The sequence below is a fragment of the Oncorhynchus gorbuscha genome, linkage group LG21 (assembly GCF_021184085.1).
Source record: "Oncorhynchus gorbuscha isolate QuinsamMale2020 ecotype Even-year linkage group LG21, OgorEven_v1.0, whole genome shotgun sequence".
Lineage (NCBI taxonomy): Eukaryota > Metazoa > Chordata > Actinopteri > Salmoniformes > Salmonidae > Oncorhynchus > Oncorhynchus gorbuscha.
The window spans coordinates 55907996-55933453 of NC_060193.1; the positions used below are offsets into that span (position 1 = coordinate 55907996).

Below are 25458 nucleotides of genomic sequence, written 5' to 3' on the forward strand. Positions count from 1 at the left end.
AGGGATATAGAGAGGTTGAGAAATGGAGAGAACGATATAGGGATATAGAGAGGTTGAGAAACGGAGAGAAGGATATAGGGATATAGAGGGGTTGAGAAACGGAGAGATGGAGAAGGATATAGGGATATAGAGAGGTTGAAAAACGGAGAGAAGGATATAGGGATATAGAGAGGTTGAGAAACGGAGAGAAGGATATAGGGATATAGAGAGGTTGAGAAATGGAGAGATGGAGAAGGATATAGGGATATAGAGAGGTTGAGAAACGGAGAGACGGAGAAGGATATAGGGATATAGAGAGGTTGAGAAATGGAGAGCGGGATATAGAGAGGTTGAGAAACTGAGAGACGAAGAAGGATATAGGGATATAGAGAGGTTGAGAAATGGAGAGAAGGATATAGGGATATAGAGAGGTTGAGAAACGGAGAGACGGAGAAGGATATAGAGATATAAAGAGGTTGAGAAACAGAGAGGGATATAGAGAGGTTGAGAAACATAGAGACGGAGAAGGATATAGGGATATAGAGAGGTTGAGAAACAGAGAGACTGAGAAGGATATAGGGATATAGAGCGGTTGAGAAACAGAGAGAGGGATATAGAGAGGTTGAGAAACTGAGAGACGAAGAAGGATATAGGGATATAGAGAGGTTGAGAAATGGAGAGAAGAATATAGGGATATAGAGCGGTTGAGAAACGGAGAGAAGGATATAGGGATATAGAGCGGTTGAGAAACAGAGAGACTGAGAAGGATATAGGGATATAGAGAGGTTGAGAAACGGAGAGAAGGATATAGGGATATAGAGAGGTTGAGAAACGGAGAGAGGGATATAGGGATATAGAGAGGTTGAGAAACTGAGAGACGAAGAAGGATATAGGGATATAGAGAGGTTGAGAAATGGAGAGAAGGATATAGGGATATAGAGAGGTTGAGAAACAGAGAGACGGAGAAAGATATAGAGGTTGAGAAACTGAGAGAAGGATATAGGGATATAGAGAGGTTGAGAAACTAAGAGACGGAGAAGGATATAGGGATATAGAGAGGTTGAGAAACAGAGAGACGGAGAAGGATATAGGGATATAGAGAGGTTGAGAAACAGAGAGACTGAGAAGGATATAGGGATATAGAGCGGTTGAGAAACAGAGAGACGGAGAAGGATATAGGGATATAGAGAGGTTGAGAAACAGAGAGAAGGATATAGGGATATAGAGAGGTTGAGAAACAGAGATGGAGAAGGATATAGGGATATAGAGAGGTTGAGAGACTGAGAGATGGAGAAGGATATAGGGATATAGAGAGGTTGAGAAACGGAGAGACTGATATAGGGATATAGAGCGGTTGAGAAACGGAGAGACTGATATAGGGATATAGAGCGGTTGAGAAACAGAGAGATGGAGAAGGATATAGGGATATAGAGCGGTTGAGAAACGGAGAGACTGAGAAGGATATAGGGATATAGAGAGGTTGAGAAACGGAGAGAAGGATATAGGGATATAGAGAGGTTGAGAAACTGAGAGAAGGATATAGGGCTATAGAGAGGTTGAGAAACGGAGAGAAGGATATAGGGATATAGAGAGGTTGAGAAACGGAGAGAAGGATATAGGGATATAGAGCGGTTGAGAAACAGTGTGACGGAGAAGGATATATGGATATAGAGAGGTTGAGAAACAGAGAGACGGAGAAGGATATAGGGATATAGAGAAACTGAGAGATTCAGAAGGATATAGGGATATAGAGAGGTTGAGAAACTGAGAGAAGGATATAGGGATATAGAGAGGTTGAGAAACTGAGAGACGGAGAAGGATATAGGGATATAGAGAGGTTGAGAAACTGAGAGAAGGATATAGGGATATAGAGAGGTTGAGAAACTGAGAGACGGAGAAGGATATAGGGATATAGAGAGGTTCAGAAACAGAGAGACGGAGAAGGATATAGGGATATAGAGAAACTGAGAGATTCAGAAGGATATAGGGATATAGAGAGGTTGAGAAACAGAGAGATGGAGAAGGATATAGGGATATAGAGCGGTTGAGAAACAGAGAGACGGAGAAGGATATAGGGATATAGAGAGGTTGAGAAACAGAGAGAAGGATATAGAGATATAGAGAGGTTGAGAAACAGAGAGCCGGAGAAGGATATAGGGATATAGAGAGGTTGAGAAACAGAGAGAAGGATATAGGGATATAGAGAGGTTGAGAAAGACATTTACATTTACATTTAAGTCATTTAGCAGACGCTCTTATCCAGAGCGACTTACAAATTGGTGCATTCACCTTATGACATCCAGTGGAACAGTCACTTTACAATAGTGCATCTAAAGCTTAAGGGGGGGGGGTGAGAGGGAATACTTATCCTATCCTAGGTATTCCTTAAAGAGGTGGGGTTTCAGGTGTCTCCGGAAGGTGGTGATTGACTCCGCTGTCCTGGCGTCGTGAGGAAGTTTGTTCCACCATTGGGGGGCCAGAGCAGCAAACAGTTTTGACTGGGCTGAGCGGGAGCTGTACTTCCTCAGTGGTAGTGAGGCGAGCAGGCCAGAGGTGGATGAACGCAGTGCCCTTGTTTGGGTGTAGGGCCTGATCAGAGCCTGGAGGTACTGAGGTGCCGTTCCCCTCACAGCTCCGTAGGCAAGCACCATGGTCTTGTAGCGGATGCGAGCTTCAACTGGAAGCCAGTGGAGAGAACGGAGGAGCGGGGTGACGTGAGAGAACTTGGGAAGGTTGAACACCAGACGGGCTGCGGCGTTCTGGATGAGTTGAAGGGGTTTAATGGCACAGGCAGGGAGCCCAGCCAACAGCGAGTTGCAGTAATCCAGACGGGAGATGACAAGTGCCTGGATTAGGACCTGCGCCGCTTCCTGTGTGAGGCAGGGTCGTACTCTGCGGATGTTGTAGAGCATGAACCTACAGGAACGGGCCACCGCCTTGATGTTGGTTGAGAACGACAGGGTGTTGTCCAAGATCACGCCAAGGTTCTTAGCGCTTTGGGAGGAGGACACAATGGAGTTGTCAACCGTGATGGCGAGATCATGGAACGGGCAGTCCTTCCCCGGGAGGAAGAGCAGCTCCGTCTTGCCGAGGTTCAGCTTGAGGTGGTGATCCGTCATCCACACTGATATGTCTGCGATTTGCCACCTGGTCATCAGAAGGGGGAAAGGAGAAGATTAGTTGTGTGTGGTCTGCATAGCAATGATAGGAGAGACCATGTGAGGTTATGACAGAGCCAAGTGACTTGGTGTATAGCGAGAATAGGAGAGGGCCTAGAACAGAGCCCTGGGGGACACCAGTGGTGAGAGCGCGTGGTGAGGAGACAGATTCTCGCCACGCCACCTGGTAGGAGCGACCTGTCAGGTAGGACGCAATCCAAGCGTGGGCCGCGCCGGAGATGCCCAACTCGGAGAGGGTGGAGAGGAGGATCTGATGGTTCACAGTATCGAAGGCAGCCGATAGATCTAGAAGGATGAGAGCAGAGGAGAGAGAGTTAGCTTTAGCAGTGCGGAGCGCCTCCGTGATACAGAGGAGAGCAGTCACAGTTGAATGACTAGTCTTGAAACCTGACTGATTTGGATCAAGAAGGTCATTCAGAGAGAGATAGCGGGAGAGCTGGCCAAGGACGGCACGTTCAAGAGTTTTGGAGAGAAAAGAAAGAAGGGATACTGGTCTGTAATTGTTGACATCGGAAGGATCGAGTGTAGGTTTTTTCAGAAGGGGTGCAACTCTCGCTCTCTTGAAGACGGAAGGGACGTAGCCAGCGGTCAGGGATGAGTTGATGAGCGAGGTGAGGTAAGGGAGAAGGTCTCCGGAAATGGTCTGGAGAAGAGAGGAGGGGATAGGGTCAAGCGGGCAGGTTGTTGGGCGGCCGGCCGTCACAAGACGCGAGATTTCATCTGGAGAGAGAGGGAGAAAGAGGTCAGAGCACAGGGTAGGGCAGTGTGAGCAGAACCAGCGGTGTCGTTTGACTTAGCAAACGAGGATTGGATGTCGTCGACCTTCTTTTCAAAATGGTTGACGAAGTCATCTGCAGAGAGGGAGGAGGGGGGGAGGGGGAGGAGAATTCAGGAGGGAGGAGAAGGTGGCAAAGAGCTTCCTAGGGTTAGAGGCAGATGCTTGGAATTTAGAGTGGTAGAAAGTGGCTTTAGCAGCAGAGACAGAGGAGGAAAATGTAGAGAGGAGGGAGTGAAAGGATACCAGGTCCGCAGGGAGGCGAGTTTTCCTCCATTTCCGCTCGGCTGCCCGGAGCCCTGTTCTGTGAGCTCGCAATGAGTCATCGAGCCACGGAGCGGGAGGGGAGGACCGAGCCGGCCTGGAGGATAGGGGACATAGAGAGTCAAAGGATGCAGAGAGGGAGGAGAGGAGGGTTGAGGAGGCAGATTCAGGAGATAGGTTGGAGAAGGTTTGAGCAGAGGGAAGAGATGATAGGATGGAAGAGGAGAGAGTAGCGGGGGAGAGAGAGCGAAGGTTGGGACGGCGCGATACCATCCGAGTAGGGGCATTGTGGGAGGTGTTGGATGAGAGCGAGAGGGAAAAGGATACAAGGTAGTGGTCGGAGACTTGGAGGGGAGTTGCAATGAGGTTAGTGGAAGAACAGCATCTAGTAAAGATGAGGTCGAGCGTATTGCCTGCCTTGTGAGTAGGGGGGGAAGGTGAGAGCGTGAGGTCAAAAGAGGAGAGGAGTGGAAAGAAGGAGGCAGAGAGGAATGAGTCAAAGGTAGACGTGGGGAGGTTAAAGTCGCCCAGAACTGTGAGAGGTGAGCCGTCCTCAGGAAAGGAGCTTATCAAGGCATCAAGCTCATTGATGAACTCTCAGAGGGAACCTGGAGGGCGATAAATGATAAGGATGTTAAGCTTGAAAGGGCTGGTAACTGTGACAGCATGGAATTCAAAGGAGGCGATAGACAGATGGGTAAGGGGAGAAAGAGAGAATGACCACTTGGGAGAGATGAGGATCCCGGCGCCACCACCCCGCTGACCAGAAGCTCTCGGGGTGTGCGAGAACACGTGGGCGGACGAAGAGAGAGCAGTAGGAGTAGCAGTGTTGTCTGTGGTGATCCATGTTTCCGTCAGTGCCAAGAAGTCGAGGGACTGGAGGGAGGCATAGGCTGTGATGAACTCTGCCTTGTTGGCCGCAGATCGGCAGTTCCAGAGGCTACCGGAGACCTGGAACTCCACGTGGGTCGTGCGCGCTGGGACCACCAGATTAGGGTGGCCGCGGCCACGCGGTGTGGAGCGTTTGTATGGTCTGTGCAGAGAGGAGAGAACAGGGATAGACAGACACATAGTTGACAGGCTACAGAAGAGGCTACGCTAATGCAAAGGAGATTGGAATGACAAGTGGACTACACGTCTCGAATGTTCAGAAAGTTAAGCTTACGTAGCAAGAATCTTATTGACTAAAATGATTAAAATGATACTGTCATGCAGGTGAAAGAGGACCCAAAAGCGACTTGGCGAAAACAGAGTCTTTAATCCAGTAAAGTAATTTACAAACAAAAAAAACACAACTTTCACTCGAAATGACTAGGACAAACTGGAGACTCGATCTTGAACAGCAGGTGAACAGCAGGTTGCCTCGGGAAGGCACTTGAACCAGACCGACTCAGACACCTGCTCACCACGCAGCATCTGAGGAAAACACGACACGACAGGGCGATACACAATCACAGCACGGTGAATTCTAAACAAGGAACCGACAGGACAGGAACGGAACACAAAGGAAGAAATAGGGACTCTAATCAGGGGAAAGGATCGGGAACAGGTGTGGGAAGACTAAATGATTGATTAGGGGAATAGGAACAGCTGGGAGCAGGAACGGAACGATAGAGAGAAGAGAGAGCGAGAGAGTGAAAGAGGGAGGGGGAGAGAGAGGGATAGAAAGAGGGAAAGAACCTAATAAGACCAGCAGAGGGAAACGAATAGAATGGGAAGCACAGGGACAAGACAAGATAATAAATGACAAAACATGACAGATACAGTACTGCGGAAGTAGGCTAGCTGGCAGTGGGTGCGTTGTTGACACTACACTAATCAAGTCGTTCCGTTGAGTGTAATAGTTTCGACAGTGCTGCTATTCGGGGGCTAGCTGGCTAGCTAGCAGTGTTGTTTACGTTACGTTGCGTTAAAAGAACGACAATAGCTGGCTAGCTAACCTAGAAAATCGCTCTAGACTACACAATTATCTTTGATACAAAGACGGCTATGTAGCTAGCTATGTAGCTAGCTACGATCAAACAAATCAAACCGTTGTACTGTAATGAAATGAAATGAAAATGTGATACTACCTGTGAATGCGACCGGGTTGTGTGTCTATTCGGTAGACGTTGGCTAGCTGTTGGCTAGCTGTTGGCTAGCTGTCGGCTAGCTGTTGGCTAGCTGTTGGCTAGCTAGCAGAGTCTCCTACGTTAAGGACGACAAATAGCTGGCTAGCTAACCTCGGTAAATTAAGATAATCACTCTAAGACTACACACTCTAAACTACACAATTATCTTGGATACGAAGACAGCAAAGACAGCTATGTAGCTAGCTAACACTACACTAAACAAGTTGTTCAGTTGAGTGTAATAGTTCTACAGTGCAGCTCATCGGTGGACGTTAGCTAGCTGGCTAGTGAAGACTACGTTAGGACGGCGAAATACGATAATTACGCAATTTTCTTTGATACAAAGACGGCTATGTAGCTAGCTAAGAAGAAATTGCTAAGATTAGACAAAACAAACCGTTGTGCTATAATGAAATGTAATGAAAAAGTTATACTAGTTATACTAAAGTTATACTACCTGCGGAGCGAAATGCGGATGCGACCGCTCGCTCCAACCCGGAAGTTGAGAGAGAAGTTGAGAGAGAAGGATATAGGGATAAAGAGAGGTTGAGAAACAGAGAGATGGAGAAGGATATAGGGATATAGAGAGGTTGAGAGACTGAGAGATGGAGAAGGGTATAGAGAGGTTGAGAAACTGAGAGACAGAGAAGGATATAGGGATATAGAGAGGTTGAGAAACAGAGAAACGGAGAAGGATATAGAGAGGTTGAGAAACTGAGAGACGGAGAAGGATATAGAGATATAGAGAGGTTGAGAAACAGAGAGACGGAGAAGGATATAGGGATATAGAGAGGTTGAGAGACTGAGAGATGGAGAAGGGTATAGAGAGGTTGAGAAACTGAGAGACAGAGAAGGATATAGGGATATAGAGAGGTTGAGAAACAGAGAAACGGAGAAGGATATAGAGAGGTTGAGAAACTGAGAGACGGAGAAGGATATAGAGATATAGAGAGGTTGAGAAACAGAGAGATGGAGAAGGATATGGAGATATAGAGGTTGAGAAACAGAGAGATGGAGAAGGATATAGAGAGGTTGAGAGACAGAGACAGAGAGATGGAGAAGGATATGGAGATATAGAGAGGTTGAGAAACAGAGAGATGGAGAAGGATATAGAGAGGTTGAGAGACAGAGACAGAGAGATGGAGAAGGATATAGAGATATAGAGAGGTTGAGAAACAGAGAGATGGAGAAGGATATGGAGATATAGAGAGGTTGAGAAACAGAGAGATGGAGAAGGATATAGGGATATAGAGAGGTTGAGAGACTGAGAGATGGAGAAGGATATAGGGATATAGAGAGGTTGAGAAACTGAGAGATGGAGAAGGATATAGAGATATAGAGAGGTTGAGAAACTGAGAGACGGAGAAGGATATAGAGATATAGAGAGGTTGAGAAACAGAGAGATGGAGAAGGATATAGAGAGGTTGAGAGACAGAGACAGAGAGATGGATAACGATATAGATAGAGAGGTTGAGAGACAGAGAGACAGAGAAGGATATAGAGATATAGAGAGGTTGAGAAACAGAGAGATGGAGAAGGATATGGAGAGGTTGAGAGACAGAGACAGAGAGATGGAGAAGGATATATAGATATAGAGAGGTTGAGAAACAGAGAGATGGAGAAGGATATAGAGATATAGAGAGGTTGAGAAACAGAGAGATGGAGAAGGATATAGAGAGGTTGAGAGACAGAGACAGAGAGATGGAGAAGGATATAGAGATAGAGAGGTTGAGAAACAGAGAGATGGAGAAGGATATAGAGAGGTTGAGAAACAGAGAGATGGAGAAGGATATAGAGAGGTTGAGAAACAGAGAGATGGAGAAGGATATAGAGAGGTTGAGAGACAGAGACAGAGAGATGGAGAAGGATATAGAGAGGTTGAGAGACAGAGAGACAGAGAAGGATATAGAGAGGTTGAGAGACAGACAGAGCGATGGAGAAGCATATAGAGAGGTTGAGAAACAGAGAGATGGAGAAGGATATAGAGAGGTTGAGAAACAGAGAGATGGAGAAGGATATAGAGAGGTTGAGAGACAGAGACAGAGAGATGGAGAAGGATATAGAGAGGTTGAGAGACAGAGACAGAGAGACAGAGAAGGATATAGAGAGGTTGAGAGACAGAGACAGAGAGATGGAGAAGGATATAGAGAGGTTGAGAGACAGAGACAGAGAGATGGAGAAGGATATAGAGAGGTTGAGAGACAGAGACAGAGAGATGGAGAAGGATATAGAGAGGTTGAGAGACAGAGAGACAGAGAAGGATATAGAGAGGTTGAGAGACGGACAGAGCGATGGAGAAGCATATAGAGATATAGAGAGACAGAGACAGAGAGACAGAGAAGGATATAGAGAGGTTGAGAGACAGAGACAGAGAGATGGAGAAGGATATAGAGAGGTTGAGAGACAGAGACAAAGAGACATAGAAGGATATAGAGAGGTTGAGAGACGGAGACAGAGAGATGGAGAAGGATATAGAGAGGTTGAGAGACAGAGACAGAGAGACAGAGAAGGATATAGAGAGGTTGAGAGACAGAGACCGAGAAGGATATAGAGAGGTTGAGAGACAGAAACAGAGCGATGGAGAAGCATATAGAGATATAGAGAGACAGAGAGACAGAGAAGGATATAGAGAGGTTGAGAGACAGAGACAGAGAGATGGAGATGGAGAAGGATAAGAGACAGAGACAGAGAAGGATATAGAGGTTGAGAGACAGAGAAGGATATAGAGAGGTTGAGAGACAGAGACAGAGAAGGATATAGAGAGGTTGAGAGACAGAGACAGAGAGATGGAGAAGGATATAGAGAGGTTGAGAGACAGAGACAGAGAAGGATATAGAGAGGTAGAGAGACAGAGACAGAGAAGGATATAGAGAGGTAGAGAGACAGAGACAGAGAGACAGAGACAGAGAAGGATATAGAGAGGTTGAGAGACAGAGACAGAGAGACAGAGAAGGATATAGAGAGGTTGAGAGACAGAGACAGAGAGACAGAGAAGGATATAGAGAGGTTGAGAGACAGAGACAGAGAAGGATATAGAGAGGTTGAGAGACAGAGACAGAGACAGAGAAGGATATAGAGAGGTTCAGAGACAGAGACAGAGAGACAGAGAAGGATATAGAGAGACAGAGACAGAGAGATGGAGAAGGATATAGAGATATAGAGAGACAGAGACAGAGAAGGATATAGAGAGACAGAGACAGAGAGATGGAGAAGGATATAGAGAGACAGAGACAGAGAGATGGAGAAGGATATAGAGATATAGAGAGACAGAGACAGAGAAGGATATAGAGAGACAGAGACAGAGAGATGGAGAAGGATATAGAGAGACAGAGACAGAGAGATGGAGAAGGATATAGAGATATAGAGAGACAGAGACAGAGAGATGGAGAAGGATATAGAGATATAGAGAGACAGAGACAGAGAGATGGAGAAGGATATAGAGATATAGAGAGACAGAGACAGAGAGTGACCAGCTACTCCCTTTGGTAAACAAATACACATGCAGTGTCAGAGAAAGGAAATATGAAAGCTTGGTTGTTGTTCTCTTGTACTATAAATGATCTCAAAAGCAACATTTAGTTTTTAGGTGTTTTCCTGTCCAATGGTTTGACAGATAAACTAGAGACAAGTCTAATCCTTTATTGACTCAGTGGATGGTCAATTGTCTTATGAGTCCTAACATGTCCCAGTGTTCCCGTTCTATAAATTCCCCTGAGATCATGTCAGCTCTCAGGTGGCTGTTATCTTACACCTACACAGATCCCACAGGCCTTAAGTCACACCTCAATGTTGATTTTCCTGGTAAGTTTATGGGGGGAGGGAACAAATGGTGTTTGAATAAAGAGATGGGGGAAGCACGGCATAAACAGTCAATCAGAGCAGTGAGTCTGGTTCCAGTCTCCACCATGCCCCCCCAGACCCACTGTTTCATCTCAGGCCACTAAAAAGACCAGTACATGTTTATCAACCACAACAATGACTTCCTTCAACTGAACAGGCCTGCCAACGGTCAGCACTAATCTCATGTTATCAGTCACGTTATAAATTAAACGTTGATATCAACCGCCGAGATCACGTGGCAAACTCATTCCACGGAGGGCCGAGTGACTGCAGGTTTTCACTCCTCCCTTGTACTTGATTGATTGAGTAAGTAGTAAGGAACTCCCCTCACCTGGTTGTCTAGGTCTTAGTTGAAAGGGAGAAAAACCAAAACCTGCAGACACCTGGCCCTCCGTGGAATGAGTTTGACACCTGTGGCCTAAGTACTAAGCTCAGTTGTCAACAAGTTCCGCCCAGAATAAAGCTAGTATGTTTGACCCTTGGATTACTTACATCGACCCTTGGACAGGTCGATTTCCCTCACCCACAGGACCAGCTTCTGTCTCACACATAATGTACACACAAACACACACTTCACAGTTGTCTCAGAGACCGTGGGGACTCCACCCATAACACTAACATCAAGTTATGTTAATAGTACCTGGCTTCAGCTGCTATTAGTCATTTATTTAGTTCCATCTGTCAACAACAAGACAATCCATCCTATATTGTTCAAATGTACGCAAACTATTCAGAAGGAAACTGCATCACACAGGTACAAGTGTTGCACGTAATTCAAACAAGCCGAGAGCATCGTACCAATAGATTAGTCTATATTGTAGACATTGACAGAAGCATCTAGTCCAGGGGTGTCAATGTTTACAATTTACAACATAGCGGGCCAGGCATGGGTCACAACTAATTTGCCTAACAATCTGTTTCTTGGAAATGAAATGCTGACCGGTCTGTTGTGCACCTTGCCCTGTGAATAGACGCCTCATGTGTCCCAAAGCAATCCAGCAGCCACAGGAAACTGTCCGTTTATAAACTACCACTTCCTTTCCTAGAGTCAGCGTTCAGTGTCACACAGATCACACACTGTCCCTGTCTACTTCCCATCTTCTGCCCTGGATTTCATATCAGTTATCAGGTCAGTATAGATATATGAGATGAGACGCACCCCTACAGTGGGACCATGTGACAGGAAGGCTGTCAGCCGTCCCATAATACAGTAGAACAGTTGACAGGCTGAATCTCCATATGCTTCCTGGTTCCTGGGTCTTCTCATAATGGGGACAAATACAGTAACGGCAGTCTATTTTCATCACTACGCCGACAGAGAGACAATGTAAAAGGATTTGGATCAGACACACTTGGTGTGCTTCCCAAGTGGCACCCTATTCCCTTTATAGTGCACTACTTTTGACCCCCCTAAATAGGAACTAGGGAGCTATTTGGGATGCAAGCTTGTTTATTCCTGAGTCTGTCCCTGTTGACTGACATCAGATGTGTTTGACTAATTACTGTAGGGCCTGGATTGACGTCTTTCGAAAGTAATTGAAGTGATGCATATTGTACGCATATTTATGCGTAGCATTAACTCAGATTACATAACTCAGATAGCATTACCTATGTTATTGGCTTGTTTATAATCAAGTTATTATAATGCTGTGTAACATGAGGTAGATAAGTATTGGGGAAGGGCCGGGGAAACGATTGACAGGGAGGGATGGAGTGGCCCTAGGGCAGAGAGACACACCGTAACAGGTCAATGATCCTTTTATATTATCCCATGAAACCACAGTCATTTGTCTGCTGTAGTCTGGGAGCCAGAACCAGCCTGGCGAGAGGTTGCTGGTAATACTCTGTCTCTAGATATATTGGACTGTGGGAGTCTATAGGACACAGACTGGAGAGAGAGATGGGATGAAATCACAGTCATTTGTCTGCTGTAGTCTGGGAGCCAGAACCAGCCTGACGAGAAGTTGCTGGTAATACTCTGTCTCTAGATATATTGGACTGTGGGAGTCTATAGGACACAGACTGGAGAGAGAGATGGGATGAAACCAATTCAATTTTTAAACCCCATCGTCCCTCATCTCTAATCTCGCAGTCATTTCAGTTTTTACTTTAAATGAAAAACCTAATGCCACCCTGTCTGAATACTGCCTGGGATTATACAGCATCCTGTATGTAGAGGGGTCTCCTAATCTGTTCTGTATTCTATGTGGAAACATGTAGCACTGTCAGATACATGACTTCATCACTAGGTGACCATCTCATAAAGGACCACAATGACAATATAAATAGAACTAAAGAGGAAGTACATGACTCTGTCCTCTCCACCATGGCCAGACAGACGGTTTTCTCCTATGTCTGGATGGATGTCTGGATGGCTATAGCGTGAGTCGGGGGAGGGGGGTTGATTGTAGAGGTCGACCGATTATGATTTTTCAACGCCGATACAGATTATTGGAGTACCAAAAAAAGCTGCTACCAATTAATCGGTCGTTTTTTAATATATTTATTTGTAATAATGACAATTACAACAATACTGAATGAACACTTTTATTTTAACTTAATAAAATACATCAATAAAATCTATTTAGCCTCAAATAAATAATGAAACATGTTCAATTTGGTTGAAATAATGCAAAAACAAAGTGTTGGAGAAGAAAGTAAAAGTGCAATATGTGCCATGTAAAAAATCTAACGTTTAAATTCCTTGCTCAGAACATGAGAACATATGAAAGCTGAGTCTTCAATATTCCCAGGTAAGACGTTTTAGGTTGTAGTTATTTTAGGAATTATAGGACTATACCATTTACCATTTCTCTCTATACCATTTGTATTTCATATACCTTTGACTATTGGATGTTCTTACAGGCACTTTAGTATTGCCAGTGTAACAGTATAACTTCCGTCCCTATCCTCGCCCCTACCTGGGCTCGAACCAGGGACGCTTCGAAAACAGCAACCCTTTTTTCACGAATGCGCATGTTAAATCATCACCCGTTTGGAGAAGTAGGCTGTGATTCGATGAGAAATTAACAGGCATCGCATCGATTATATGCAACGCAGGACAAACTAGTTAACTACACATGGTTGATGATATTACTAGTTTAACTAGTGATTATGTTAAGATTGATTGTTTTTTATAAGATAAGTTTAATGCTAGCTAGAAACGCGTAACCGGTAGTCAGCCTGCCACGCAGGCTCCTCGTGGAGTGCGATGTAAGGCAGGTGGTTAGAGTGTTGGACTAGTAATCAGAAGGTTGCAAGATCGAATCCCCGAGCTGACAAGGTACAAATCTGTCATTCTGCCCCTGAACAAGGCAGTTAACCCACCTTTCCTAGGCCGTCATTGAGAATAAGAATGTGTTCTTAACTGACTTGCCTAGTTAAATAAAGATAAAAAAGAATAATATTCGGCCACAATCGGTGTCCAAAAATGCAGATTACTGATTGTTATGAAAACTTGAAATCGGCCATTCCGATTAATCGGTCGACCTCTAGTTGATTGCCATGTGCGATGGGATCTCTGTAGTGAGTTGAGGGGATTTCCCACACAGAGCTCGTCTGTGTGTAACCATCTCAGCTAGAGTCTCATATTACTTCCTGAGGAGATTAGCCCACTGCTTCACTATCTCACTAGCTGTGACCCATGAGTCATGCACCAAGTCCGTCTGGACTTTTATGTCAAGGAGAGGCTCAGCAGATAGGACCACCGGCAATTAACACTGACCGTAAACATTCTGCATTTCACATTTTCTAACAGTTTGCCTCATTGACATTAAAAGAATCAAAACTCTGTAGATCTATGGCTAAGTACACACACACATCACACAGACACAGACTCGCACACCACAGAGACACACACACCACACAGACACACAAGGGGGGTCAGGAGACAACAGCTGTGTGAGACTAGAGGTCAATGTCAGGGGTCCAGATCACCAGGTGTCTTCTGAGTGTCTAGAACAGAGCTGGTAAAAGGGAAGACTGTGAGAGAAATCTACAAGCCCCTCCCTTCTTTCTCCCTCTCGCCCCTCTTCACACCCCCCTTCCCCCTCCCTTCCTCTGTCTCTCTCTCTCCCCCTCAGTCTCTCTCTCTCTTTTCCCCTCCGTCTCTCTCTCTCTTTCCCCCTCCCTTCCTCCTCTCTCTCTCATTCCACCTCCCTTCCTCCATCTCTGTCTCTCTTTCCCCCTCCCTTCCTCCTCTCTCTCTCATTCCACCTCCCTTCCTCCATCTCTGTCTCTCTTTCTCTCTCCCTTTCTCCGTCTCTCTCATTCCACCTCCCTTCCTCCATCTCTGTCTCTCTTTCCCCCTCCCTTCCTCCTCTCTCTCTCATTCCACCTCCCTTCCTCCATCTCTGTCTCTCTTTCTCTCTCCCTTTCTCCGTCTCTCTCTCTCTGTCTATTTCTCTCTCTGAGTCGTTTGTTTACGCTCTTTCAGTACCTGGGAGAGAGGGATCATTGGGAGGTGTAATCTGAAACTGAGCCCAGTCTGGCTGAGTGTGTATATGGAGACAGAGGGGGAGGGATGGGGGTGCGGTGAGTGTGAGTGTGTGCCGCCCAGTGACGGAGCGTTCAGTGTATGGCTGAAGTCTCAGCACTCAGGCTGTGGAGGAATGGATGGCTGCCGCTCACACGACGGCTTATTCTGAGAGTGTGTGTGTGTCTGTTTGGGAGTGTGTGTGTGTGTTCTCCCGGGGGAGAGGGGGGACAGGATGGCCCTCAATCCAGTGTCCCTGCTCTGCCATGACATCACCAGAATGTGGCTGCAACTCAACTTGATAACCGGTAAGGTGTTTGTGTGGCAGGGGGGGGGTGTTTGTGACTGACAGTGCGTGTGACAGAATACAGTGCAGCTGTGTGTGTGTGACTAAACGGTATTGTCAGAGAGGTGAGGAAGTTCCACTTCAGTTTAATGCACATTTTTTTACACTTTATTTTAGCTTTGTTGTCATCTAAATTTGTCCCTCCCGCAAAAATATTATATTTGCATAAATGGAAACACTGTAGCAGCAGTTAATTGGTACCTGGTTACTAACAATCTTCAACTACCAATGACTGTGTTTGTTGCCCTGTGCCAAGTAGTCAGGACTAGATTCTAGTAAATGTTCAACAAGAGAATTCAAATGAAAACATTGAATCTGTGCCACGTTGTCATGGCAACATTTTCACTTAGTTGGCTGTCCATTTATTTGAGAAAACTGTAGCAGTTTGTTTTGTTGTTGTGTTTTTTTCGTTTGACTTGATTCCAAAAGTATTTCAAATCATTTCTGGGAGCTTAAGGAAGCGTTTTTTCTCAGTATATTCTGCCTTGTCATGAGTTAACATGTTGTCTTAAAGACGTGAGTTATAAAAACAAAGAGAGTCGCACACTCTCAGTCATTTATCGGGTAAAAAAATATATGTTTCGGCTGAACTGTGCCTTCAGGGCTTCTCACACCCTCAAGAAGGCACAGTGATGCCGAAACGTTGGTGTTTTTTGACCCAATAAATGACTGTGATGATATATAGATATATATGGAGTGTGCGACTCCCTTTGTTTCTATAGCTTCCAGTTTATTCACCGTTAGTCAGCACCTCTACATAATTTTCTCTGGGTGTGCACCAGCTCATGCTTTTTATTAAACACCTGAGTTGACATCGATCAATACGGTGAACCCACTTCCATCTCCTGAACTATTAAGTACCAAGAGAGGTTTTACGGTACGAGTAAAAACACATCCTTGGAATCTCCTTTGGAATGTCTCTCCTTTGTCAAACCAAGGGAAAGTTTGACTAGAGGTGTCCTAAAAGAGATGTTCTGTTTCCTTGGAATATCTGGTGTGTGTGTGTGTGTGTGTGTGTGTGTGTGTGTGTGTGTGTGTGTGTGTGTGTGTGTGTGTGTGTGTGTGTGTGTGTGTGTGTGTGTGTGTGTGTGTGTGTGTGTGTGTGTGTGTGTGTGTGTGTGTGTGTGTGTGTGTAGTAGCGTGGGACAGTGGACAGGGTGATGAACAGTGGTGTGTTGTCTGTCTCTTACTTCCATTCAGTAACAGAGATATGCTCGTCAACACACAGACTGGTCCGCTGGCCAAGCGGAAAGACATTGTGCCACATTTCCTCCAGTCTCTCAGGGCTAGCACACAGACACAGGTTTACACTAATGACCAAAAGTGTGTGGACGCCTGCTCGTCAAACATCTCATTCCAAAACCATGGGCATTAATATGGAGTTGGTCTCCCCTTCGCTGCTATAACAGCCTCCACTCTTCTGGGAAGGCTTTCCACTAGATTTTGGAACATTGATGTGGGGACATGCATTAGGTCGGGCAGTGATGTTGGGCGATTAGGCCTGGCTGACAGTAGGTGTTCCAATTAATTCCAAAGGTATTCGATGGGGTTGAGGTCAGGGCTCTGTGCAGGCCAGTCAAGTTCTTCCACACCGATCTCAACAAAACATTTCTGTATGGACCTAATTTTGTGCACGGGGTAAAGTCATGCTGAAACAGCAAAGGGCCTTCCTCAGACTGTTGCCACAAAGTTGGAACCACAGAATCATCTAGAATGTCATTGTAGGCTGTTGCGTTAAGATTTCCCTTCAATAGAGCTAAGGGGCCAAGCCCAAACAGTTAAAATCAGCCCCAGACCATTATTTCTTCTCCACCAAACCCAGATTAGTCCGTCTGACTGCCAGTTGGTGAAGCGTGATTCGTCACTTCAGAGAACGCGTTTCCACTGCTCCAGAGTCCAATGGCGGCGAGCTTTGGTATTGCACATCATGATCTTAGGCTTGTGTGCGGCTGCTCGGCCATGGAAACCCATTTCATGAAACTCCAGACAAACCGTTCTTGTGCTGACGTTGCTTCCAGAGACGGTTTGGAACTTTGCAACCACGGACAGACGATTATTACACACGTCAGCACTCGGCGGTCCCATTCTGTGAACTTGTGTGGCCTTCCACTTCACAATAACAGCACTTACAGTTGACCGGGGCAGCTCTCGCAGGGCAGAATTTTGACGAACTGACTTGTTGGAAAGGTGGCATCCTATGAAGGTGCCAAGGTTGAAAGTCACTGAGTTCTACAGTAAGGCCATATTACTGCCAATGTTTGTCTATGAAAATTCCATGGCTGTGTGCCAAATTGGATACACCAGTCAGCAATGGGTGTGGCTGAAATAGCCCGAATCCAGTCATTTGAAGGGGTGTCCACATACTGCTGTGTATAAAAAGTGTAGCTTACAGTGCAGCAGAATAGCCAACATGTTGGCACCTGACGCTCCATGGAGAAAAAAGGATTTGACAAAGACTGAACAGTAGCCACATAATGCAGCTCATCACGTAGAAATATTCCAGATTTAACCCAGAGATGTATGGGCTGGGCAGAGGACACCCACACACAGTGAGCACGCATGGCAACAGGGCAACGGTGGCCGTTTGACCCAGTTGTTACTGTCATGTGTGTTGTTATCCCCATGGCAGATGGGGACCTGGTAACCCAGACTGTAATACCATAATAGAACTGGGTTCCCCCCCCACATACACAATGATACACACACACACACACACACACAGCTGTGGAACGGCTGTTCATCCCTTACTTGTCCTCTCACTCACACACACAGCTGCCCTTCTTCTTGCCACACCACCATCAACAGTTGGCTCCATCACCAGCTCATACCCACACAGCATGGTGCTCCACACAGCATGGCGCTCCACGTCATACCCACACAGCATGGTGCTCCACACAGCATGGCGCTCCACGTCATACCCACACAGCATGGTGCTCCACACAGCATGGCGCTCCACATCATACCCACACAGCATGGTGCTCCACACAGCATGGCGCTCCACGTCATACCCACACAGCATGGCGCTCCACACAGCATGGTGCGCCACGCCACACACACACACACACACACACACACACACACACACACACACACACACACACACACACACACACACACACACACACACACACACACACACACACACACACACACACACACACACACACACACACACACACACACACACACACACATACTTCCACATCCCCAATACAATCTGTTGCCTTTCAGTCCACATACCAAGACTGCCCTGCCCACCCTGCCCATACACCACATACCACAACAACACATGAAGTTACTGCATGGACCAGCGAACCGAGGGGTTAGCTGTAGGGGTTAAATAAAGGGGAGGGGAAGGGAGGGGTTAGGGTCTAGGGGTTAATGTCAGACTGGGTGATTATACTGTATTTTTCAAGGGGCGACATCAAGGACTGTACCACCTGTGATAGTGACTTTGTCCTTCAGACCAGACGTGTAATGGCAAGGAGGTCTTTCCAGGCTGCTAACATGTGTTTTACCACCGGCTGCTTGTGGGAACATGATGACGAACAAAGAGAGATTCATGGGACAGGAGAGGGAGTAGCACTCTGTGTAGCACAGAGGCATGGTAACTACCATGTTGGTGCATGTGTGGAACTGGTGGTGAACCTTTGTGTCAGTGGGGTCACACGATCAAGTGAAAGGAATGTCATGACTGGAGTGAAAATGCATTGTAAACTATTCAACAAAAACTGTTGGTCAGATCTTTTGTTTTAGCTCTGATAGCATTGGATAAAACGCATAGAAGGAACGTGGAGAGAGAGGCCTCTGTAGAATCTCCTTTACTGGAAAGGGCTGTGTAGTTGTCTTCCCAGTCTCCACAGCTCAACCAGAGCCATGTCTCCACATTAACAATGTAGGCATTAGTAATAGAACCCTGGCCTCCTTTCAATGGAGTATCTCCCTCCTCCTTTTCCCCTTTCCTCTCTCTCCTCCTTTTTCCCCTTTCCTCTCTCTCCTCCTTTTCCCCTTTCCTTTCCCTCCTCCTTTTCCCCTTTCCTCTCCCTCCTCCTTTTCCCCTTTCCCCTTTCCTCTCCTTTTCCCCTTTCCTCTCCTTTCTCCTTTTCCTCTTTCCTCTCCCTCCTCCTTTCCTCTTTCCTCTCCCTCCTCCTTTCCTCTTTCCTCTCCCTCCTCCTTTCCTCTTTCCTCTCCCTCCTCCTTTCCTCTTTCCTCTCCCTCCTCCTTTCCCCTTTCCTCTCCCTCCTCCTTTTCCCCTTTCCTCTCCCTCCTCCTTTCCTCTTTCCTCTCCCTCCTCCTTTCCTCTTTCCTCTCCCTCCTCCTTTCCTCTTTCCTCTCCCTCCTCCTTTCCTCTTTCCTCTCCCTCCTCCTTTCCTCTTTCCTCTCCCTCCTCCTTTCCTCTTTCCTCTCCCTCCTCCTTTCCTCTTTCCTCTCCCTCCTCCTTTCCTCTTTTCTCTCCCTCCTCCTTTTCCCCTTTCCTCTCCCTTCTCCTTTTCCCCTTTCCTCTCCCTCCTCCTTTCCTCTTTCCTCTCCCTCCTCCTTTCCTCTTTCCTCTCCCTCCTCCTTTCCCCTTTCCTCTCCCTCCTCCTTTTCCCCTTTCCTCTCCCTCCTCCTTTCCCCTTTCCTCTCCCTCCTCCTTTTCCCCTTTCCTCTCCCTCCTCCTTTCCTCTTTCCTCTCCCTCCTCCTTTCCTCTTTCCTCTCCCTCCTCCTTTCCTCTTTCCTCTCCCTCCTCCTTTCCTCTTTCCTCTCCCTCCTCCTTTCCTCTTTCCTCTCCCTCCTCCTTTCCCCTTTCCTCTCCCTCCTCCTTTCCTCTTTCCTCTCCCTCCTCCTTTCCTCTTTCCTCTCCCTTCTCCTTTTCCCCTTTCCTCTCCCTCCTCCTTTCCTCTTTCCTCTCCCTCCTCCTTTCCTCTTTCCTCTCCCTCCTCCTTTCCCCTTTCCTCTCCCTCCTCCTTTTCCCCTTTCCTCTCCCTCCTCCTTTCCTCTTTCCTCTCCCTCCTCCTTTCCTCTTTCCTCTCCCTCCTCCTTTCCTCTTTCCTCTCCCTCCTCCTTTCCTCTTTCCTCTCCCTCCTCCTTTCCTCTTTCCTCTCCCTCCTCCTTTCCCCTTTCCTCTCCCTCCTCCTTTTCCCCTTTCCTCTCCCTCCTCCTTTCCTCTTTCCTCTCCCTCCTCCTTTCCTCTTTCCTCTCCCTCCTCCTTTCCTCTTTCCTCTCCCTCCTCCTTTCCTCTTTCCTCTCCCTCCTCCTTTCCTCTTTCCTCTCCCTCCTCCTTTCCTCTTTCCTCTCCCTCCTCCTTTCCCCTTTCCTCTCCCTCCTCCTTTCCTCTTTCCTCTCCCTCCTCCTTTCCTCTTTCCTCTCCCTCCTCCTTTCCCCTTTCCTCTCCCTCCTCCTTTCCCCTTTCCTCTCCCTCCTCCTTTCCCCTTTCCTCTCCCTCCTCATTTTTTCCCTTTTCTCTCCCTCCTCCTCATCCACATTTCTCCCCCTTTTCTCTGAGATATCATCCATCCAGATCTGAGCTGTAACTTGTTAGGTTATACAATAGTTAACTGACAAGAAGTAATATGACAAGATATAAAACCTTACATGATAGAAATCTAATTTCAGGTCAGCTCTATCCTCACATTGACATTGTAAACCTTGACCTTCACTGATTGAGCCCCTGACCTGATTGTGAATGAGTGTAGAGGGGGAGGGGGGGGGGGGCAACATTCTTGGCCCCCATCAACCTCAAAACGTGGGGCCTGTGTTGGCCTGGTTGGGAGGAAGTTGTGGGTGTTGTGTGGTTTTGTGCTGCTTAAGAGTTCCCTGGCTGGGAAAGGCCTGTTTTGGTGGCTTTTCTCCGGGTCTCAGTTGGAGCGCTCACGGACCACAGTGATGAGACTGAACACATCTCTACACATCATATACAATGCACTTGGTGAGGAGGGTAGGGGCCTTAGTTCTCAATGGAACTGAATGGGTTAGAGACGTTCCTTACCTCTAATACCAGGAAGAAAGGGGGGAAAACACAGAGCGAGAAGTACCTACCACCCAGGGCTGTTAGACTGAGCTGTTACCTACCACCCAGGGCTGTTAGACTGAGCTGTTACCTACCACCCAGGGCTGTAAGACTGAGCTGTTACCTACCACCCAGGGCTGTTAGACTGAGCTGTTACCTACCACCCAGGGCTGTAAGACTGAGCTGTTACCTACCACCCAGGGCTGTAAGACTGAGCTGTTACCTACCACCTAGGGCTGTTAGACTGAGCTGTTACCTACCACCCAGGGCTGTTAGACTGAGCTGTTACCTACCACCCAGGGCTGTAAGACTGAGCTGTTACCTACCACCCAGGGCTGTTGGACTGAGCTGTTACCTACCACCCAGGGCTGTTAGACTGAGCTGTTACCTACCACCCAGGGCTGTTAGACTGAGCTGTTACCTACCACCCATGGCTGTTAGACTGAGCTGTTACCTACCACCCAGGGCTGTTAGACTGAGCTGTTACCTACCACCCAGGGCTGTTGGACTGAGCTGTTACCTACCACCCAGGGCTGTAAGACTGAGCTGTTACCTACCACCCAGGGCTGTAAGACTGAGCTGTTACCTACCACCCAGGGCTGTAAGACTGAGCTGTTACCTACCACCCAGGGCTATAAGACTGAGCTGTTACCTACCACCCAGGGATGTTAGACTGAGCTGTTACCTACCACCTAGGGCTGTTAGACTGAGCTTTTACCTACCACCCAGGGCTGTAAGACTGAGCTGTTACCTACCACCCAGGGCTGTAAGACTGAGCTGTTACCTACCACCCAGGGCTATAAGACTGAGCTGTTACCTACCACCCAGGGCTGTAAGACTGAGCTGTTACTTACCACCTAGGGCTGTTAGACTGAGCTTTTACCTACCACCCAGGGCTGTAAGACTGAGCTGTTACCTACCACCCAGGGCTGTAAGACTGAGCTGTTACCTACCACCCAGGGCTGTAAGACTGAGCTGTTACCTACCACCCAGGGCTGTTAGACTGAGCTGTTAACTACCACCCAGGGCTGTAAGACTGAGCTGTTACCTACCACCCAGGGCTGTAAGACTAAGCTGTTACCTACCACCCAGGGCTGTAGTAAGACTGAGCTGTTACCTACCACCCAGGGCTGTAAGACTGAGCTGTTACCTACCACCCAGGGCTGTTAGACTGAGCTGTTACCTACCACCCAGGGCTGTTAGACTGAGCTGTTACCTACCACCCAGGGCTGTAAGACTGAGCTGTTACCTACCACCCAGGGCTGTAGTAAGAATGAGCTGTTACCTACCACCCAGGGCTGTAAGACTGAGCTGTTACCTACCACCCAGGGCTGTTAGACTGAGCTGTTATCTACCACCCAGGGCTGTTAGACTGAGCTGTTACCTACCACCCAGGGCTGTAAGATTGAGCTGTTACCTACCACCCAGGGCTGTAAGACTGAGCTGTTACCTACCACCCAGGGCTGTAAGACTGAGCTGTTACCTACCACCCAGGGCTGTAAGACTAAGCTGTTACCTACCACCCAGGGCTGTAGTAAGACTGAGCTGTTACCTACCACCCAGGGCTGTAAGACTGAGCTGTTACCTACCACCCAGGGCTGTTAGACTGAGCTGTTACCTACCACCCATGGCTGTTAGACTGAGCTGTTACCTACCACCCAGGGCTGTTAGACTGAGCTGTTACCTACCACCCAGGGCTGTAAGACTGAGCTGTTACCTACCACCCAGGGCTGTAAGACTAAGCTGTTACCTACCACCCAGGGCTGTAGTAAGACTGAGCTGTTACCTACCACCCAGGGCTGTAAAGACTAAGCTGTTACCTACCACCCAGGGCTGTAGTAAGACTGAGCTGTTACCTACCACCCACGGCTGTAGACTGAGTTGTTACCTACCACCCAGGGCTGTAGACTGAGTTGTTACCTACCACCCAGGGCTGTAAGACTAAGCTGTTACCTACCACCCAGGGCTGTAAGACTGAGCTGTTACCTACCACCCAGGGCTGTTAGACTGAGCTGTTACCTACCACCCAGGGCTGTAAGACTGAGCTGTTACCTACCACCCAGGGCTGTAAGACTGAGCTGTTACCTACCACCCAGGGCTGTTAGACTGAGCTGTTACCTACCACCCAGGGCTGTAAGACTAAGCTGTTACCTACCACCCAGGGCTGTAGTAAGACTGAGCTGTTACCTACCACCCAGGGCTGTAAGACTGAGCTGTTACCTACCACCCAGGGCTGTTAGACTGAGCTGTTACCTACCACCCAGGGCTGTTAGACTGAGCTGTTACCTACCACCCAGGGCTGTAAGATTGAGCTGTTACCTACCACCCAGGGCTGTAAGACTGAGCTGTTACCTACCACCCAGGGCTGTAAGACTGAGCTGTTACCTACCACCCAGGGCTGTAAGACTAAGCTGTTACCTACCACCCAGGGCTGTAGTAAGACTGAGCTGTTACCTACCACCCAGGGCTGTTAGACTGAGCTGTTACCTACCACCCAGGGCTGTAAGACTGAGCTGTTACCTACCACCCAGGGCTGTAAGACTAAGCTGTTACCTACCACCCAGGGCTGTAGTAAGACTGAGCTGTTACCTACCACCCAGGGCTGTAAGACTGAGCTGTTACCTACCACCCAGGGCTGTAAGACTGAGCTGTTACCTACCACCCATGGCTGTTAGACTGAGCTGTTACCTACCACCCAGTGCTGTTAGACTGAGCTGTTACCTACCACCCAGGGCTGTTAGACTGAGCTGTTACCTACCACCCAGGGCTGTAAGATTGAGCTGTTACCTACCACCCAGGGCTGTAAGACTGAGCTGTTACCTACCACCCAGGGCTGTCGTAAGATTGAGCTGTTACCTACCACCCAGGGCTGTAAGACTGAGCTGTTACCTACCACCCAGGGCTGTAAGACTGAGCTGTTACCTACCACCCAGGGCTGTAAGACTGAGCTGTTACCTACCACCCAGGGCTGTAGTAAGACTGAGCTGTTACCTACCACCCAGGGCTGTAGACTGAGTTGTTACCTACCACCCAGGGCTGTAGACTGAGTTGTTACCTACCACCCAGGGCTGTAGACTGAGCTGTTACCTACCACCCAGGGCTGCTAGACTGAGCTGTTACCTACCACCCAGGGCTGTAGACTGAGCTGTTACCTACCACCCAGGGCTGCTAGACTGAGCTGTTACCTACCACCCAGGGCTGTAAGACTGAGCTGTTACCTACCACCCAGGGCTGTTAGACTGAGCTGTTACCTACCACCCAGGGCTGCTAGACTGAGCTGTTACCTACCACCCAGGGCTGTAGACTGAGCTGTTACCTACCACCCAGGGCTGCTAGACTGAGCTGTTACCTACCACCCAGGGCTGTAGACTGAGCTGTTACCTACCACCCAGGGCTGTAAGACTGAGCTGTTACCTACCACCCAGGGCTACTAGACTGAGCTGTTACCTACCACCCAGGGCTGTAGACTGAGCTGTTACCTACCACCCAGGGCTGCTAGACTGAGCTGTTACCTACCACCCAGGGCTGCTAGACTGAGCTGTTACCTACCACCCAGGGCTGCTAGACTGAGCTGTTACCTACCACCCAGGGCTGTAAGACTAAGCTGTTACCTACCACCCAGGGCTGTAAGACTAAGCTGTTACCTACCACCCAGGGCTGTAAGACTGAGCTGTTACCTACCACCCAGGGCTGTTAGACTGAGCTGTTACCTACCACCCAGGGCTGTAAGACTGAGCTGTTACCTACCACCCAGGGCTGTAAGACTGCACTGTTACCTACCACCCAGGGCTGTTAGACTGAGCTGTTACCTACCACCCAGGGCTGTAAGACTGAGTTGTTACCTACCACCCAGGGCTGCCTGGCCACCTGTCCTGATGCATTACACCAACATCAGACTGAATACTGACAGTGACTGCCAACATGCATGTCTATGGTTCTAGAATAGACTGCATTAGTGTTTCTCAGCCTTGATCCCTATGAACCCACTCACTGTGTGGATGCTAGTCTTCCCGGCTCCAGCTGGATGGAGGTAGCTAAGCCTGGCAGGTTGACGTCACCTTCCCTGTGACCTGAAGTCAGTCCCTCCTGAAACGTGACCACGGGGTTTTCTGGTTTATACTGATGATGGTTGATTGGGGAGAGCATGGTATAAAAACCAAACTGGTACATAAGCATTAGTTAGAAACAATTGAGCATCATTGCATATAGTTTTTATTAAAATGAGTTAAGAATAGAGAGAAATAAAGTATTGTTTTAAGCTCACCTTGGCAGTGGCGATTTTAGCATGGTGGGGCAAACTCAAGAAAAAAAATATATGCATGCCAGCAAAGCCACACTACACAACGCTAAACATTAATTGCACTATAACGGTGACAAACGGTGCCCATAAACTGTTAGGGCCTACATAAAGCTGTCCCAACAGAAGAGCTTTCTTTTCAGCACCATGGAGTGAATCCTTACCACCAATACACCTGGCTATCAGCGAAGCCTTGTCTGGCA

At 47.7% G+C, this 25458-nt stretch overlaps 1 protein-coding gene across 8 annotated transcripts in view; it reads left to right on the top strand.

Annotated features, from left to right (window-relative positions):
• LOC124008157 (guanine nucleotide exchange factor DBS-like) overlaps nt 1–25458 on the top strand; it is a 106794-nt gene that overhangs the window by 18465 nt on the left and 62871 nt on the right. The window contains exon 1 of one of the 8 annotated variants that reach the window (XM_046319213.1): nt 14551–14930. The exons of the other annotated variants lie outside the window; for them this stretch is intronic. Within the exon in view, the coding sequence (XP_046175169.1) occupies nt 14858–14930 (73 nt within the window). The 5' untranslated portion in view covers nt 14551–14857. Of the gene's footprint in view, nt 1–14550; nt 14931–25458 lie in introns of those variants that run through there. 8 annotated transcript variants of the gene reach the window in all.